This window comes from Bos indicus, chromosome 10, assembly GCF_029378745.1.
Source record: "Bos indicus isolate NIAB-ARS_2022 breed Sahiwal x Tharparkar chromosome 10, NIAB-ARS_B.indTharparkar_mat_pri_1.0, whole genome shotgun sequence".
In the NCBI taxonomy this organism is placed as follows: domain Eukaryota; kingdom Metazoa; phylum Chordata; class Mammalia; order Artiodactyla; family Bovidae; genus Bos; species Bos indicus.
The window spans coordinates 19,078,820-19,097,639 of NC_091769.1; the positions used below are offsets into that span (position 1 = coordinate 19,078,820).

At 46.9% G+C, this 18,820-nt stretch overlaps 1 protein-coding gene across 7 annotated transcripts in view; it reads right to left on the reverse strand.

The window, feature by feature from the left end:
* Positions 1 to 2,453: 2,453 nt before the first annotated feature.
* CELF6 (CUGBP Elav-like family member 6) overlaps positions 2,454 to 18,820 on the reverse strand; it is a 30,005-nt gene continuing 13,638 nt past the window's right edge. For 3 of the 7 annotated variants that reach the window (XM_019968233.2, XM_070797033.1, XM_070797034.1), the window contains 11 exons: positions 17,889 to 17,937; positions 7,422 to 7,550; positions 7,240 to 7,319; positions 6,936 to 7,079; positions 6,687 to 6,819; positions 6,443 to 6,589; positions 6,173 to 6,235; positions 5,840 to 5,920; positions 5,610 to 5,753; positions 4,894 to 5,048; positions 2,454 to 4,075 (listed from right to left, as the gene is read on the reverse strand). In XM_019968233.2, the coding sequence (XP_019823792.1) occupies positions 4,921 to 5,048; positions 5,610 to 5,753; positions 5,840 to 5,920; positions 6,173 to 6,235; positions 6,443 to 6,589; positions 6,687 to 6,819; positions 6,936 to 7,079; positions 7,240 to 7,319; positions 7,422 to 7,550; positions 17,889 to 17,937 (1,098 nt within the window). In that variant the 3' untranslated portion in view covers positions 2,454 to 4,075; positions 4,894 to 4,920. Of the gene's footprint in view, positions 4,076 to 4,893; positions 5,049 to 5,609; positions 5,754 to 5,839; positions 5,921 to 6,172; positions 6,236 to 6,442; positions 6,590 to 6,686; positions 6,820 to 6,935; positions 7,080 to 7,239; positions 7,365 to 7,421; positions 7,551 to 17,888; positions 17,938 to 18,820 lie in introns of those variants that run through there. The other 4 variants (XM_070797029.1, XM_070797030.1, XM_070797031.1 and 1 more) reach the window with 4 other exon arrangements.

Consider the following 18,820-nt stretch of genomic DNA (forward strand, 5'->3'; position numbering starts at 1 on the left):
TTTTGAACTGTGGTGTTGGAGAAGACTCTTGAGAGTCCCCTGGACTGCAAGGAGATCCAACCTGTCCATTCTGAAGGAGATCAGTCCTGGGTGTTCATTGGAAGGACTGATGTTGAAGCTGAAACTCCAATACTTTGGTCACTTGATGTGACAACGAGCTGACTCATTGGAAAAGACCCTGATGCTGGGAAAGATTGAGGACAGGAGAAGGGGATGACAGAGGATGAGATGGTTGGATGGCATCACCAACTCAACGGACAGGAGTTTGGGTAAACTCCAGGAGTTGGTGATGGACAGGGAAGCCTGGCGTGCTGTGGTTCATGGGGTCTCAAAGAATCGGACACGACTGAGCGACTGAACTGAACTGAGTCAGGGTTACTGGAGCATGAGCCAGCCAAGTGTTATACAGGTAATATATTTAATATATTACATATATAGGTAATATATATATAATGTTTCTGGAGGAACTGAGGTTAAGGACATTATCACAGACAGTCCATTGTGGAAGCCATGAAGCTGAGCAGGAGGGGAATGGGCCAAATGTGACCTGTTGCTAAGAGAAATCACAAGGGTCAGATCCAGACTCAAGGACAAGGACTTAGCAAGATTCTTGATGATGGTTACTAGCTCACAGAGAGCAACCAGGAATCAAATCAAATTAGTTTGAAAGGAATTGTGCAGAGACTTCTCACTTGACAGTCAGGGATCTGGGAAGACATAATCTCTAAGACAATGTTTAGGCCCAAATCCATGTCCAAAGGGGGCTTTCCTGATGGCTCAGGCAGTAAAAAAATATCTGCCTGCAATGCAGGAGACACAGGTTTAATCCTGGGATCAAGATTCCCTGGAGGAGGAAATGACAACCCACTCCAGTGTTCTTGCCTGGGAAATCCCATGGACAGAGGAGCCTGGTGGGCTACGGTCCATGGGTTACAGAAGTGTAGCACACAACTGAGCAACTGAACCATGCACACACGACGCACCATGTCCAAAAGGAGGAGGGATGCTTCAGTTCCAGAAGGGGCATCTTCTTGAGGATGTCCATAAAGGACAATGGATAAAGAAGATAAGAAGGGACCTAGAGTAATTAGTTTCATTGACCAAGAAACTCACTCCACTGTCCAGAAGGATGGATCTGCTATATGCTATGGATTAGTGACCATTGTTTTCTCTTCGATTCCAAATTGAATTTTTTTTCTTAATGGTTATCCTATTTCCCTCTTCTATTTCATATTGGTTATGCAGAGGTAGCTACATTTATCTTTAAGCCATAGATTGCAAAATCACAAGGCGTTATATCCAGACCTAATCAATAACTGCACATCACAAAGGGACCCTGTACTGAGGGCTCAGTAAAGCAACTGGGCATGGTTTGGTTTTGCCTCCTATTGAGAAGTGGGTGAGTGCAGCTTTTTGTTAGGCCGAAGAATGTTACATCGTTAGGGAGGCATATTTTTGAGATTGTATGTTTGTCAAGAAGAGTATATAGGTGGATTTTGGAATATTGTGGGTGCACCTTGCTAACCCGCCCATCTTCTCTTCTTCTGAAGAGCCATTTCACTCTTCCACACGGTCCTGGTGAAGTTGCCAATTATGGTGGCTTACTCTTCCACCCTAGATGTGGGCACATGTCCATTCTGGCCAAAGTTCTCCCAAGGTCTGTAGAGCTAGAACTGGTGAGGCCACCAAATAGAAGGAAGCAGAGTCAAGAGATGAAGACATCATCATTTTAACCCCTAAATCCAGATCCAGCCTAGATCCAGCCGTACCTAAAGGCAGGTACATCCTTTGATTTATCAATTTTGTAAGCCAACTAGTGTCCTGTTGGCTTGTTTGAGTTGGGCTTCTGACACTTGCAACTGAAAGTATTTGGACTTACACATGCACACACAACAGAGAAACAAACACCATAGTTGTTTAAACTCATTAGACATTATATAAGTCTTCCATGAGCTTAGAGGGATCAGCAAGTTTTTAACTAAAGCAGAGTTCTCCAACCTCCGGGATCTAATGCCTGATGATCTGAGGTGAAGTTGATGTAATAATAACAGAAACAAAGTACACAATAAATGTAATGCTCTTGGATCATCCCGAAACCATCCCTCCTCCATCTGTGAGAAAATTATCTTCCGTGAAACCAGTCCCTGGTGCCAGAACAGGTTGGGGAGCACTGGCTTAGACCATACCTGTGCTCCGGCTCCTAGCGCAGTGCTTAGCACCTAGCAGTGAGGGGCCTCCATGTCTCCATGTGAATAGCTGTTTGTATGTGCAGATGTTACATATTCCCATTTGTGTCCAGGGTGCTTTGTGTGTTAGCATTGTGCTGGTGTACAGATGCCCCTGACACTAGCTCCTTTTTCAGCTGGAAATTATTTGTTGGTATATATGGCATCTTACCTGGTAACGTTAGTTTTCATCCCATTCCCTCCAAAAACGAGTCAAAGACAAAGGAACAGGTGGGAACAAGTTTTCTTAGAAACTCTTATGAAGGAGGAACTCTCCCCCCGCCATGTCCTTCATTGAATGATGTGACATCAGATTAGAGGCCTCCAGCCTCAGTAACAGCTGGGGACCAGAGTGCCCACCACACAGCTGGGGCCCCAGACTAGTCTGATCCAGGTTTGTGGGGTGGAGCAAAGATTACCCTCCTAGGAACAGTATGTGCAAGGCCCTGTGGGCCCAGGAAAGGCTGACCAAGGCAAGGTGAGTCGTGGTGTTCTAAGCCAAAACTTTTGCCCATCTCACAGAAGCAGGCAGGAAGCACCACCATCGATCAGCTTTATATGGCACCCACTGGATACACAGACAGACAAAGACAGACGGACAGAGCACACACCACTTCTAAGCTGAACACTGCTCACCATCTAGAAGCACCTCGGATAAGCACATGTGAGACACTCTTGCATAGGAAAGATGTAGTTTTTAAAGGAATGAAGAAGTATTTTGGCAAAACATCTACTTCCCTCCCAGGTCCTGGGTAAAGAGGGACCTCTAAATTCTGAAGCTTCTACAATATTGAAAATTATCCCCTTCTCTCAATGGCAGTATATACAGTAGCGAATCTTCCAAGTCTGTTGTCACAGCCCTCTATATATATCCTGAATCTACTTTACAGGTGGGTAGACTTAGAGACAGAAGGTGGTCTGGAGCAAGGGGACACAGGGGCTGGCTCAAGGTGAGGGGAAACAGGAGGTGTCTCAGCTCAGCCAAAGGCAGGGCCTCTGTCTGTCTGGACAGGGAAGAGAAAGACTGGGGTGGTCCAAACTCCCTTTCATCCTAACTGGGGAAGCAGAGGTTCTACGGGAAAGGCTGTCAAGAAGGAAAGGCAGGTTCCCACTCCTGCTGGCTTAAGAGGCCTTTCAGGGTGGCAAGGACCAGGGCAGGCCAGAGCTCCTCATCAAGGCTTGTTCAGGGATGCTCTCTGAGTCTGGGGGCTGTGGGCTCACTGCCTTCCATAACTCTCTTGTTACATGCTTAGGAACACAGACCTCAAGTCCTTAATTATTTTAAAAGGTGTTGGGGTGGGGTTGGGAGGTTAAGAGGAAATGAGACACAGAATAACCTTTCCACAGCCTTCCTCTGCCTAGGCTGGGGCCTTCAAGGGTCTTCTTCACCCTGTCTCCTAGGGATATTTAAAGGCAGCTTTTATTAGACTCTATACTGTTTCTTTTGTTTCTCTTGTGATTTTTTTTTTGTTTTTTTCTTTGTTTTAATTTATATATATATATATATATATATATATATTCTTAAAAAAGCAATAGTCCTTTGGTCCCTAAACTCTAAGGAATGATATGATTTTGAAAGAAGTAGATCTGGGCTTCCCTTTGGAGAAGCCCTTGGCACCCCCTAGGCCATCTGCTGGTTCCCCTCCCTAGACAGTCACTCCTCAGCCAGCCCCAGCTGCCTTGCCAGCCTGAGCTCTGCATCACAGGCACAGAACAACCCACTTGGTGAAAACAATCCTTAAAGCGGCCTGAGCCCAGGCGTTGGCCTAGGGTCCACCTCCATCTGCGGCTGCTCCTTCAGGAAGGGCTGCTCAAGCATTTCTGTGCTTCTCTTTTCCTTTCTTCTCACTCTTCAGTTTCCAGTGTTGGGTATTAATTGATAAGGAGAGAGAAAGGAGATAAAGAAAAATGTCACTCTGGAGAACAAGACAGAAAGAGCAACTTGCCCCATCCGTGACATCTCAGGTGAGTGGCTGGACCTCAGGCTTCCCCCTGGAGCCAGACTCTGGGTTCTGGGCAGATCACCATGGGCCAGCACCCCCTCCTGAGGGCTCCCTGGAGGACAGTTCAATTGAAGGAGGGTCTTGTGAACCTTCTGAGACAGCAAATCTCTAAAAGTCACAGGCAGCTGGCCTTGCCAGAAGTCTAAGAGAGCTTGTCATCTTCCCCCCCATCACCACCAGGCCCCGTAAATCTTCAGGGTATTTGCTTCATCTCCGTGTTCACTGCCATCATCCCAGCCCTGACATCCTGTCCTTTCTTTGCTTAAACTCTTCAGTGATTCTCTACCATCTTCAGGATAAATTCCAAACTCATGGTCTTTAAGACCCTTCACGAGCTGACACAAACCTACTTTTCTAGTCTCATTCTCCACTCCTCTGCCCTCCCTACACAGGTCCCCATGACTATCTCTGGCATGGAACAAGCTGGTTGGATCTTACTATAATCATCTCTCCCAGGCTGTGGGACAGGAATGATGTCAAATTTATCTCAGTTCATAGATGGAAGGAAAAAAACAGCCCCAAACTGAGGATTCCTCCTAACTCCTGGTTCTTCTCACCCAGATTTTTTCAGAGGTGGGTGTCCTCAACATCCCAAAAGGAATAGCAAAGCTGAGAGTGCCTCTATCACTCAGGACTCATCTGCCTGGGGTCTACGAAGGACTCACCTTTCGTGGTTGGTCAGTAAGAGCAGATCAGTAAGGCCGGTTAGCATCCTTGGGCCTCTTCAGCTGAACCTTGAGCCTCTTCATGCCAATCTGAAAGCCATTCATGGCCTGAATAGCTGTCTGGGCACTGGTTGGATTGTCAAAGCTAACAAACCCTGGAGGGTATGTGCAGAGAGATTAGCTGGGAACTCTGCCCAGCCTCTTCTCACCCCTCTTAGGCCAATTCCATCAACATACACTCCTCCACCTTTCAGCATCTGCATGTGTGCACACACACACGGACACAGGTTCATACAGACATGGACAAGTGGCCTGAGTTTCCTGTGATTCTTGGAAGGACAGGAGGTAATTCTGAGTGCGTGTGTTGGGTGGCGGGTGTTTCTCTGTTTTTTTTCTTGGCATGGAAAAAGCTCTCTCCCTTCACAGCTCCCATTCTGATCCTCTGAATTGCAGTTGCAGTTGGAGGGAATCTCTGACTCCAGACCCCCCCATCCACTTGTCCTGGCCAGATTCTGAAGCCTAACCTGGCTGAAGATCTACCAGACACCTGACCGTCCCAGGTGAAGCTGATATAGACTTGTTCCTGGTCTAGGACCCTGCTGAGTGCTATACACTCAGTTTCTAGGAATCATTGACTTCCGGAGGCGCAAACTTAGGGTTTGTAGGGAGCCTCACAATTAGGAGAGGGAGAGGTCCACGGATGGGGCTCAACTCACCAAAACACTTGCTCTGGTTTGTGGCACGATCCACAAAGACTTTGGCAGAGACAACGGCTCCAAAGGGCAGGAATGTCTGGATGAGTTCTGCATCACCAAACTCCTGAGGCAGGTGATAGATGAAGAGGTTACAGCCTTCGGGGCCTGGAGGAACAGCGGCAGGCTGGTTCAGGGGAGGAGTCCTAAGTCCAGCCCCACCAGGCCTTGATCTCCAGACCCCTGTCCCTCACCTTCTCTTTGCTGCTGGGGCAAGGCTGAAGGCTGCTGGGGAAAAGTTGTGCTCACTGGGGCATAGGCCGACGGATAGGCTGCTGGAGACAGAGGTGGGAGCGGGCAGTGACCCCCAGGAGCCATCCCCCAAGCAGAACCCCACCTGCCTGGCCACTTTTGACCAATTCAGCCAGTCCACCCCTATAAAGGTCGTTCTGGGTCCAAGGGTGAGGGAATGGAGGGTCGACTCCTCAGAACAGAGCCTAACCTCCCCTCCCCCCGCCCCCCACAAATCCCCCTGTTACTTTCTGGGGCCCTTCAAACCTCCCAGGCCGCGTAGCGCCAAGTGAAACCTGCGTAGTGGTGCATCCCAGCGTAGGCCTGCTGCAGGGGGTCAGCCACGCCGGGACTCTGGGCTGGGGAGAGAGGGGCACACGGCCCTAAATGAAGGTGGGCTGACGGGCAGGGCTAGGTGAGAATTCAGGGAGTGTGGAGGGAGGCGATGAAAGGCAGCAGGGAAGGAGGAGTCTCTTCTTAGGGAGGCCAGGCCTTGCCATCACCATCCCCCAGCCCCCACTCCCCATTCCGTTTGGGGGGAGATTTGGGCGGAGTGAGGGGCCCACCTGGGTAAGGAGAGAGCCCGTTATTGTAGAGACTGTCCGAGCCTGGTTGCCCGTTGGTCTGGGGAGTCAGGGGGCCGAATCCATTGACGCCGATGGGCGCCGGGAGACCCGGAAGCGTGCCCGGGCCACCGCCGGGCGGGGAGTTGGCTGCAGGTGGCGAGGAGGTGGGAAAGTCAGGTCACCGCCCCACGCTCGCTCCGCCCTGGCCCCAGCCCCGCCCGGCCCCGCCCCCTGCGCGCAGTACCTGCCGCGGGCAAGAGAGGCGCTGCTACCAGGCTGAAGGCCGCCACGTGCTGCATCTGTGCAGCCACTGCCGCCACTGGGCCGAGGCCGGGGCCCTGCGCCGCCGCCAGCAGGGCCGCCTGGTGCTGCAGGATCTTTGGGAGGGAAGAAGGGCAAGTGTAGAGGACCAGTGGCGGGCAGCTGCTCGGGCTCCCTAGCCCCAGCCTGGCTCACTCGCTGCGCCACGTGTACTCCAGGACCAGGCACCTACCGCGGTGGTATAGGCTCCGCAGGCCCCGAGCGGCAGCGGCGCGGGGTGGAAGGCGCCCAGCTGGCCTGCCATTTGCTGCATCCGCCGCAGTGCGCGCTCGCGGTCCGTATCTGCCAGCTTGACCACGAGGCTGGACGAGGCGCCCTGGGTAAGACAGAGGAGGCTGCAAGGACCGGTCTAACCTCCAGCTCCAGCTCTGGGCCCAGTGCCTTGCTTATCCTCAGGGCCTTTCCCCGGGTTTGTGGGGAGAAGCAGCCAGCCCCCACCCCACTGGCCTCGCCCTGGCCCCGGCGCCCGCCCTCACCGCCATTGTCCGGCTGCCGTGCAGACTCTGGATGGCTGCCTGAGCTTCCCCTTGACTCCCGAACTTCACAAAGGCACAGCCTGGGGCAGGATAGAGGTGGCTCAGGTCACAGAGGCCAAAGGGTCCTGTGGTCCAGAGTGAGGCAGGGGTCATCAGGAAATCCAGGGGTCAGCTCAAGTCACCTTTACTAGTGCCATCAGGGCTCCGTAAGACGGTGCACTCCTCGATGTGGCCGAAGGGCTGGAATAGGCGTCTGACGTCCTCCTCACCCTGTTGCTTGCCCAGCATACCCACAAACAGCTTTCGGTCCTCTGGGGACAAATCCAGGAGTCACCTGGGAACCCTAAGTCCTCTTGGACTCTGCAGAGGAACAGAGGAGCCTAGGAAGGGAGCTAACCACGGTCTAGCTCTGGGAAGAAGAGGAGGAAATGAGAAGGCCTTAACTCATTGGGCCCACAAGGTTGGGTTTTTTTGAGGGGAAGGATGACCTTCAGATGGATCTGGAGGAAAGGCACTCAGGATTTCCATCAGGAAAACCCGAGTCCTGGAAAAACTCCGACTCATGGCTGCTCTTGTGGGAAGTTAGTCAGTCCATATTTTTTGGTTGGATAAAGCCCTACATGCACCATTTTATGCTTGCCCTTTATGTTCTTAGAGTTTGGGAAATGCTGTTTTGGACCATTTCAGCCCTATTAAGGGAGGAAGTCCTAGAGGGGTCCTAGTATCCATACTGGGTCTGGAGGAGATAAGTACACCCTAAGGAGAAGCCTGCTGGCAATGACTGGAATCAAAGAAAATTCTGGATCAAAAAACAAAACAAAACAAAAAAACAGCACAGAAACAGTTGTCTCATTGTACTGATGCATCCCCAGACTCTTGAGCACTGGAATGATGAACCCCCACCGCCAGCTCCAAACTCAACCTGGGTGCCCTTCCCAAAGGCCTAAACAGGAAGGGGAGCTTGGGTTCCTAATCCTCCAACATTGGCATTTTCCTGACTACACTTGCTGAACCCGTGACCCCTTTCCTTACCTCCCTTACTTCTCACTGAGCCCACGAGGCCCTCCCTGAGCCCTGCTGCCTCCTCCCTGACTTCCCCTGTTTTCCCCAGGTGTTCGTGCTATGGGAGAACAATTTCTGCCTGCAGACCCAGTAGCCACCTAAGAATCCTCCTCTGTGTCCCCGCTTCCTATGGGAGTGGTAGAGATGCCCGGAAAGGGGCTGCACGCTGGGTCTGTGCCCTTGAAAAAAGCTGCAGAACTGGAGCTGGCAGGACTTAGATGCACATCCGGCAAGAGCACTATCCAGGAGTCCAGCTCACAGGTCCTGCTGTCAAAGCCCCTCTCATTTCTGCACCAGGGTAAGTCTGAATTTGAGAGGGGGCTTCATCAGGGTGATACAAGTTGAAAGAGAAGGACTGGGTGGGAATATGGCTTCAGGCTCCACCTTTGAGATCCTGGAGCCCAAGAAAATCCATCCCAAACTCCTTTTCTCTTTGGCCAGCTTGGCTAGGCTGTTGGGATCCTTGGATCCTGAGTGCAGAGGAAACAAGGCTGATGAAGGTCGTAGGCTGAAGCGTGGGTGACAGTGAAAAGGAAGAACAGATTGATCAAAATTAGCAGTGGAGGGAATCTCTGACAAGGAGATTATGTGTGTGTCCATATTCACCTGGATGGTGTGGGGTTCAGCCTAGGCGGCCCTGAATACCATGGTGTCTGTCATCTGCCTGTCAATGCTGTGTCTTTATGAAAGGCATGGGCTGCGGTTTATTTGGGACAGAAGAATTATATGTGGTTTATATGTTTCAGCAGAACCCTTCCCTCTGTCCAGAGGGTAACTGCCCAGAAATCCTGATGGGGAAGGGATAGATAATGTACTTGTGGCCAGAATTCTAGTGGAGGTACCAACCTTCTGTGGTAAGAACACAAACCAGTGGGTGTACTTCACTCCCGGGTGTGTTAGCCACAGAAGAGTGCCCTTGGAATGGATCACTGGTTTCCTAACCTTTTAAAAAAGCTATGAAATCCATCATTCTAACAAAAAGATCAGGATGAAGCTCAAAATATAAGAGAAAAGTAGAACTGTTTGAAGTAAAGCCAGAAAAGAGGGAAGATGGCTGGAGTTTCTCTTGCTTCATCTTCCCTTGGTTCTCCCTAGAAAGGGCTCCATGGAAAGTCCTTTGTAAACCACTGACCTAAAAGACAGAACATACAGTTCCACATGGTGTATGAAGAGGGATATGAGATCATTCTGTTCAGGAACCTGAGAAGACAGGAATGGTCTTTCATGATTCTGTTGACTAATCTGATGGTAGTTTTGCCTTGACATTGGAAGACAGGCCCTATTTGGTCAAGGAATCAAACCCTCTGAGATTGATATTGTTCTGAACTATGAAACCAAAGTATGCCCATGCATCTACAAGAGGCCCAGGAGGGGCTGGAGAAGATCTGGGGTCTTCAGAGTCCCAGGGCTTCATAATGTCCTAACTTGCAGTGCAGTTGTGACATTGGGTAGCATCTGCAAGATGATGATAGCACCCAGGTAAGCTGTCATGCCACAAGAAACAGCATCCAGGTTGCCCTAGGTAGGAAGAAAGATGTCATGGCTGAGAAGGTGCCCCCAGGACATAGAAGAGGTTTGTGTGGACAGTGGTCCAATCCTTCATCTGCTCTTTCTCCTGTTGCTCTTTTCTGATGATGGTGGTCAGTTACAGCTCATGTCAAAGACCATGAAATTCTCTGATCCTTCTTTTCCAATGAGAGTCTCCCAAATTAAAAATTTCCATTTCCATGACAGGGCACTGACCCTATGGTTCTGAGCTACTGGGTTGTAAAGAATTTGAAATTGAAATGAGTTTGGGCCATGGGCTGGTCTCTACGCTGCACACTGCACAGGTATCACCTTAAATCCTAGTGTTCTCTTTGCCCCTTTATAGGAACCTTGATAGTGTTGACAGGAGGATGATCAGGGTCACAGTGCACGTTAGCATCAGATGATCCAGAAATGGTGGGATAAGTTTCTTAAGAGATATGGTCAAAGAGAATTACAGGCTGGCCCTCTGAGAGTAGCCGCCAAATGCACATCCCTGAAGATTTTGAGGGCTGAGGCATGCTCCCGGAGAGACAATGATGACAGGACTTAGCCCAGAAAATTCAGTACCCTCTAGGTTGAACTATGGCAGTTTGGTAAAAAAGAGGATTCTGTAAGAGGTAGGTCAGAAATGTCTGAGTAAAAGCATTACATGAGTGGTGGGGAGGTCTGTAGAAAGATGGAAATATTGAACAGGGAGGCCTAACTTTCCTAGAGTGGATGGAATTAGAAGATAGCATCAGTGCGGAGTTGAGACATAGTTGGAAAGAGACACAATTGAATAGTATAACTGCCTTTTCATGGTGCAACCAATATGTGCTTCTTGCTTTTCTATCAATGCTTTTTTGAACCAAACCAAGTTGTTTGGACCCTAGAGGTTCATCTCCATAAAGCTACCTTGAGCAGCTGGTCAAACAGGGATTCTAATGTAACAAATCATGGGGTTGAAAGCCCAGGTTAGAGTCAGTCCCTCTGTCTTCTTCAGGAAGGGTCTCAAGACACTGCGCTAGAAAGAAGGCTCTGCCTCAAGTTGGCCCAAAGGAATTCTTGAGGTGCCCAAGTTTCTGGCTTCTAGGCTCATCACAGCCAGCCACTCACTTCCATGTCAGAGAGATAGCATGATTGTACAAACAGCGCAGGCACAGAGTTTCAACATTCGGGTACCAACCACCAAACGCATCCTAAAATTACCAGTCCAACTTTCCATCCAACTACCAACTCGGGAGATCCTGCTGACAGCAGCCTTTGATGCCCTGATGTTCTTAGTAATGACTGCAGCATAATGACCTAGCCAAGGAAGACTATGAAATGAGTGAAGGAAATATCCAGGGGAAACAAAGTCTTCTGATCAGATCTAATGAGTATCAGGGAGGACGTTAATTCCAAAAGAAAACTATGAGAACTAAGAAAGAAATTCAGCAAAGTTCCACTATACAAAAATCAACAAAACAATCAGGGCTTCCCTGGTGGCTCAGTGGTGAAGAGTACGCATGCCAGTGCAGGAAACACAAGTTCAATCCCTGGTCCGGGAAGATCCCACATGCCACGGAGCAACTAAGCCCATGCGCCCCAACTGCTCCACAACTACTGAGCCTGTCCTGTAGAACCCAGGAGCCCCAACTACTGAGCCCGCATGCCGAAATTACTGAAGCCCACACACCCTAGAGCCTGTGCTCTGCAGCAAGCGAAGCCACTGCAACGAGAAATCCACACACCACGACTAGAGAGTAGCCCCCGTTCACTGCAACTAGGGAATAGCCCAAAGACAGCCAGAAATAAATAAAATTTTACAAAGTCAGTTGTGCTTCTATACACTAGCAATGAACAAGCTGAAAACAAAATTAAGAAAACTATTCCACTTAGCATCAAAACAAATAAAATACTTAGGAATAAATTTAAACAAAGATGCCAAAGAACTTGTACCCTGAAAACTATAAAACACTGCTGAAGGAAACTGGGAAGGCACAAACTGAAGGAAATTGGAGGACATCTTTTGTTCGAGAATTGAAAGACTTAATATTGTTAGATGTAAGTATTACCCAAAGCAATCTGCAGATTTAATGCAATCCCTATCAAAATTCCTATGGCATTTTTTTAAGAAATAGAAAAATCGATCCTAAAATTTATATGGAATCTCAAAATACCATGAATAGCCAAATAATCTTGGGGAGAAAAAGAATGTTGGAGGTCTCAGAATACCTGATTTCAAAACTCATTACAAAACTACAGTAATCAAAGTATGGTACGGGCATAAAGAGAGACATTTAGACCAATGGAGAGGAACAGAGAGGCCAGAAATAAGCCCTAACATACATGGTCAAATTATTTTTGACTAGAGTTCCAGTCTTTTCAACAAATGGTGCTGAGAAAACTGGACATCTACATATAAAGGAACAAAGTTGGACCCTTATCTTGCACTATATACAAAAATTAAATGAAAATGAATCAAAGACATAAAGGCTAAAATGATAAAGTTCCTGGAAGAAACAGGGGGGAACCTTCATGACCTTGCATTTGGCATTGATTTCTTGAATATGACATCAAAAGCACAGGCAACAAAAGCAAGAATAGAAATTTTGGACTATGTCAAATTTTAAAACTACTCTGCATCAAAAGACACAGAGTGAAGAGGCAACCTATAGAATGGGAGAAAATATTTGCAAACTGTATATCTGATAAGAGTTTAAGATCCAGAATATACAAAGAGTTCCTATGATTCAATGATAACAAAACAATTCAATTTAAAAAAAATGAGCAAAGGATCTGAATAGACATTTCTTCAAAGAAGATATACAATGGCTAGCAAGTATATGAAAAGATGCCCAACACCACTAATAGTTGAGAAAGTGCAAATCAAAACCACAATGAGATAGCAACTCATAACTGTTGCTTTATTTAAACTGTTAGGATAACTGTTATTTAAAAAAAGAAAAAAAAGGGATGTGGAGAAATTGGGACCCTTGTGGACTATTGTTTACATATGTGCACTAATGTAAAATGGTACAGCCATAGTGGAAAACAATGTGGCAGTTCCTCAAAAAATTAAAAATAGAATTACCGTATTACCTAGTAGTACCAGTTCTGGGTATATATCCAAAAAATTGAAAGCAGAGTCTCAAAGAGGTATTTATACACTCATGTTCACTGTAGCATTATCCACAATGGTCAAAAAGTAGAAGCAACCCAAATGTCTATCAACCAATGAATGGATGAGCAAAATGTGGTGTTTACACACAATAAAATATTACTCAGTTTTTTAAAGGAAAGAGATTCTGATACATGCTGCAACATGGATGAGAATTGAAGACTCTAGGTGATATAAGCCAGTCACATAAAGATATATACTGTATGATTTCACTTATGTGAGGTATCTAGATTAGTAAAATTCATAGAAACAGAAAGTAGAATGGTGGTTGCCAGGGGCTAGAGGGAGGGAGAAATGGAACTTGATGTTTAATGGGAACAGAGTCTGAGTTTTATACGACGAAAAAGTTCTGGATTTTGCACAGCAATGTGAATGTTGCTAACAGTACTGAACTATATTCTTAACAGTGGTAAAAAGAATAAAGATTATGTTATGTCTGTTTTACCCCCGCTTAAAAAAAATACAGTGAAGGAGGAGGCCTGAAAAATAGGGACTTAGACCAAGAAAGAACGGAGACTCCACTGTTTCTTCATCTTGATTCAAGAGACCCCGGAGGCAAGTAAGAAAGCCTGGGCCTTCAGGTTCCCTTAAGAGAGAAGATCTCGGCCTCTGGAGATGCATTTTTCTCTTCTGGAGTAAATGAATAGTGTGGAACTTGGCTGCAGAATTTATGGGAACTGGCATACAGTAAACTATGTATATTTGTATAAACATATACATAGGGCTGGCACACATCCAAAGGCTGCTGTGGGATATCCCTGGTGGCTCAGTGGTAAAGAATCTGCCTGCCAGTGCAGGAGACACAGGTTTCATCCCCGGTCGGGGAAGATTGCCACATGCTGCAGAGCAACTAAGCCCTCAGCTACTGAGCCTGCGCCCTCTAGAGCCTGTGCTCCACAACAAGAGAAGCTACCGAAATGAGCACCCTGTGCACTAGAGAGTGGCCCTTACTTGCTGCAACTATAGAAAAGCAATGAAGACGCAACACAACCAAAAATAAATAAATAAATACTTTTTGAAAAAAAGACTGTGCCTTCCAATGAAGGGGGATGTGGGTTCAACCCCTGGTCAGGGAAGTAAGGTCCCACATATTGTGGGGTGCAGCCAAACATGTTTTTTTTAAATGCTGCCGTAATGTAGTCCATGAAGACTTGGATGCACTCCAAGGGTCACCAATGCTACCAGAGATGGCCATGGAAGAAGAGGACCCCAGAATTAAGTTCATGAGACGGGTCTGTGACCTGTAGAGCATGGTTATACAGAGAGTCTTATGATCATTCAGATTCATAAGGAGCTGTTTAGTCTCAGAACAAATGGGTAGTTTCAAGAACAATGATGTTGTAGGTAATGTTACAGTGGAAAAAAGACTATAGAAGATATATAGACTATAGAAGACTGCAGAAGACTATCTCTGCATCTTTCCAAGCTATTATGAAAAATGTTTTTATAAATTTGCTTTAAACCTTTTTTTCAATGAAAACAATTCTACTTCTATTCAGGCTTTCCCCTGCTATGCTAACAATCTGATTTCTACAAAATTGGCTGGAAGTGAAAATAAAACAGACCTACAATAGAAGTTATAAAAAATAAAGTAAAATATAGGTTATTTCAACCACAATCCTCATGTCTATTGATTAAAAATAATAGTAATACTACTCTGTTGCATTGGCATCAAAATTCAAGCGATAGAATGTGAAATAACTATTTTTGTCAAAAAGCACATGCATGTGTACACAGTAGAATACTCCTGTATGGCAGAGGGGAAATGGAAGTCTCTGGGCCAAAGAAGCAAGCTTGATAGGTTTGGTTAGGCTGTCACAGTGCTGGTGCACTTTTAAAAATGGAATTAGCTGCCAACATTTAATATATTAAAGGGGAAATTTTTAATTAAATCATGACAGTCTCAACCATTTAGGGTTACTTACCTGGCTCCTGTAGCATTTGAGTTAGTGATCCCCATTTTATGGGAAGAAAAAGCTAATAATCTCTTCCAGAAAAAAATGACAAAGTTTTGAAAGATTATATTTGCCTTGATACCCCTTAGATTATGTCTGCATTGATACCAGTATTTTTGTCAGATATAAAAGTCATTAATCATCTGTATACAAAGGATTTAATTGCAGGAATAATTTAAAAATATGCAAGGTCACAGGCTTACCTATATCAGGGCAGGTATGATCATTAACTCTGAAGGTTTATAGAATTGGGATCACAAAGATAAGATTTAAATGGGACAAGCTGTCCTACATTGGTGCCAAATGTTACGTTTCAAAATTCAAATTCAATACCATTTAAAAAATTGCATTTCTAAAGCATTAATTTGTGTTAAAATTCAGCAGAGAGCTTCTGAAGAGATACACAATAGCATTGAAGAGAAGGAGCACATTTTGATTAGTATCTAACAGATCAGTTAGTAGTAAAATACTTCAGTTTCAGTTCAGTTGCTTAATCGTGTCCCACTCTTTGCAACCCCATGGACTGCTGCACGCCAGGCTTCCCTGTCCATCACTAGCTCCCGAAGCTTGCTCAAACTCACATCCATCCAACCATCTCATCCTCTGTCATCCCCTTCTCCTCCTGCCTTCAGTTTTTCCCAGCATCAGGGTCTTTTCCAATGAGTCAGGGTCTTTTCCAATTTTACTGGAAAAGTAAAATATTTATAAAGACCCAACTGTTGCAAGACTTAGTACATATGCCTCCTCTCTCCCAAATGTGTATCAGGGAACATTTGGTGACTTTGAGTGGGAGCAGGAAGGAATTGAAAGATCTGGTCATCCAAAACTATAAGAAGGATTATCCATAGATGCCTTTGGAATATATGCTCCTTAAAAACCATCACTTGTCAAGAAATATCTATGTTATACATGACCACTAAAGGGCTTCCCTGGTGGCTCAGATGGTAAAGAATCCTTCTGCAATGCAGGAGACCTGAGTTTGACCCCTGAGTGGGGATGATCCCCCGGAGAAGGGAATGGCTACCCATGCCAGTATTCTTGCCTGGAGAATCCCCATGGACAGAGGAGCCTGAAGGGCTACAGTTCATGGGGTCACAAAGAGTTGGACATGATTGAGTCACTAAAACTTTCGCTATTTTTCTTTTTAAAATTATGAATCCTACTGCCAGGCAGATGTCTTTTCAGCTAGATTTTCTTTTCCTGCTCTCTTGAGCTGCTCAGAATCTGAACACGTGTAGAGGTGAAATGCCAGAATTTGTCAGTGATATTACACCTGAAAAACTTGTACAAAAAGAAGGAGGAAAATTATAAAAGTCACACTGATGCCACTGCTAGGGGCCCAGATGACCAAGACATCTGGACCAGGCTAAGCAGAAGCATTATTGGTGTGGAGGTCTCCTTTGGGCAGTGGCCCTCATCCTGGTAAGATGTGTTAGACTCCAAGCAACAAATATGTCCCCAGTGTCCTGGATTCAGTTCCTGAACCAGACTCCAAGTCGCATCGTGTTCTTCTGAGCCCTGCACGTGTGCTTCCCTCTACCTGACGTACTTGCTCCCTTGCGCCTCCTTTTTCTATTTGGCTCCTTCTTGTTCATCCTGGAGGTCTCAGCTTAAATAGTGTTACCTCTGGGAGCCCACCTCGACCTCCTAGACTAAGTTAGGTGCCCCATGTTTGTTTCCCCACAACCCCCGGGACTTGAAAAGCACTGATCACACTGAATAATAGCTTCCTTTACTGTTTATATCCCCTTATAAACAATAGAGCTTCATGAGGCCAGGAGGCAGCTTTGCCTTGCATTCCTAATGTGGAGTAAGTTACTCAAAAGATATTGGTTGGATGGTTGAACAAACTACAGTCCAACCTGTCTGCTTCTTAGCTTACTCAGATACTCTCAGGCGGCCTCTCAGCTGTGGGACTGTCTAGTGTTTGTGAGCAGGGCTGAGAAGATGGCCAACACTGGCCGTGATGCCTAACAGGTTCCCAAGAAGCAGAAATTCTTGGGACAAGTGAACCAGAGGTTTGGTGTGCAGCCTGGAACTTCTCAAAAACCAGTCTGGAAAGAATGAGATGGAAAAGGAGGATGTGTGTATGAAGAGGGAGGCAGGAAGCTTGGAAGTAGCTTCTCAAGACAAAGTGGGATGGTAGTATCTTGACCAGAAGCAGAGAATCAGAGATCAGGAAATCAGAGACCAGAATCAGAGATCAGAGAGAGTCAGCAGATGTCAGGGAGGGTTACAGGCAGATATTTTGGAATGATTTAACACCCAAGGGCAAGAAAGACACCAAGAACTGACACCAGAAGCTAGTCTTGCTTTTCCAGCTTAGAAGCTGGCCATAACGTGGCTGGTTGTCAAAAAGCACAGGCTCTCAAACCCTCTGTTCTTAAGGAGCTTTAGTTTTTTCCTGCACTATGAAACAGTGCAGCTAAAAAAAAAAAAAGCACTTTTGAAGACTTTCCATGGTCCTCAACATAGAGTCAAATTTCTTAATATGGCCTGCAAAATCTGTCTGACCAGCGTCATCTTTTTCCTAAGGCAACGAAGGAATATGAGTGGCTCCAACCTAGAATGGACTGGATTTTCTGTAATCAGAAGAATCTGGAAAAGGAGAATAACTCTAGCCTGGTTCTTCAAACAAATCTGGAAGTTCCACCTGTTAAAACAGGAACGAACTTTCTCCAGGGGCCAGGTGACAAGAACTCCCTTCCTCTACGTGTAGCCTCTATCTCCTCAGTCTTCTGGGTCTGGGGATGCTGGGACCCCATCCCTCCTCAGTCTGATCTGGGATGGCTGAGTTGTTTCTGGGGCTGAGCAATCTGGTCCCTCCCTACTTGTTCCCCTTATCCAAGGCAGGCGGAGGGGGGCTCTAGTAATAAAACATGGGTAATCCTGACTTCAGGAGTGGGCCCACCATCCCCGCCATGGATAATACCCTGAGATTTGTCAGGCAGGCAAGTTACCTCCTCGGCCCTCACTGGCAGCCGGCTTCACTTGGATAGGACGATTCATCTGAAAGACATCGGACCAACACACCCCATCAGCACGACCGCCTGGTCCTGGGGCCCCGCCTTCTCCATCCCTGGACTTCTCAGGATCTAAGCCCTCACTCCACCACTCTATACCCCACCACTCTCACACAGGAATTATAGATTTTCTCCAAGATTCCTCCCTTAAATGCAGGACTTTAGAAGGTGCTAAAGCCTGAGGATTAGGCCATACGAAGCTCAGGGCAAGTAAAGGAGGGAATGTGGAGGCTAAAGAGATTCTCCTGCCTTGGGCTCTGTGCACAGACCATGTGAGGCCTGCCCCTCTGGCTCCTGGACTTCCTCTGGGTGAGAGGAATTGGGTAGCAGGGTAGAACTGATACTGCAGATTTGTGTTTTGTGTCTAAGACTGAGAATATAATTTCTATGTGTCATTTAAACAATCTGGGAATCAAGATTTAGTGTTGTCTACCCCCAACTCTGCCGTTTAGTGGTTGTATGACTTAGAGTAAGCCATCCTCGCTTGGATTCAACTTGTCAAACGAGAAAAACCTCCCCCAAGTTTCTACGTCACTATAGTCTACACTCACCCTCCCAGTCCTCTCGCTGGGCACCCTCTACCCTGAGGATGCTGGAGTTCTCCAGGGTACTATCCTCGGCCCCACTCACCCCACTCTTCCCTTTCACCCTGAAGAGTCTCATCCACACCCACAGCCTCTGCTCCTGTCCCCACAGGGCTGACTCAGAGCTCTGCGTCTCCAGCCTGGACCTCCTGCCTGAGCTTGAGCCCCTTGTGGCCAGCTGCTTGCTGGACACCCCGACTAGAAAGTCCACTGGTACCTTCCACTGAACACACCCAAACCAGAGCTCATCTCTTTGCCCAGACCTGATCCTTCCAGTCATCCAAG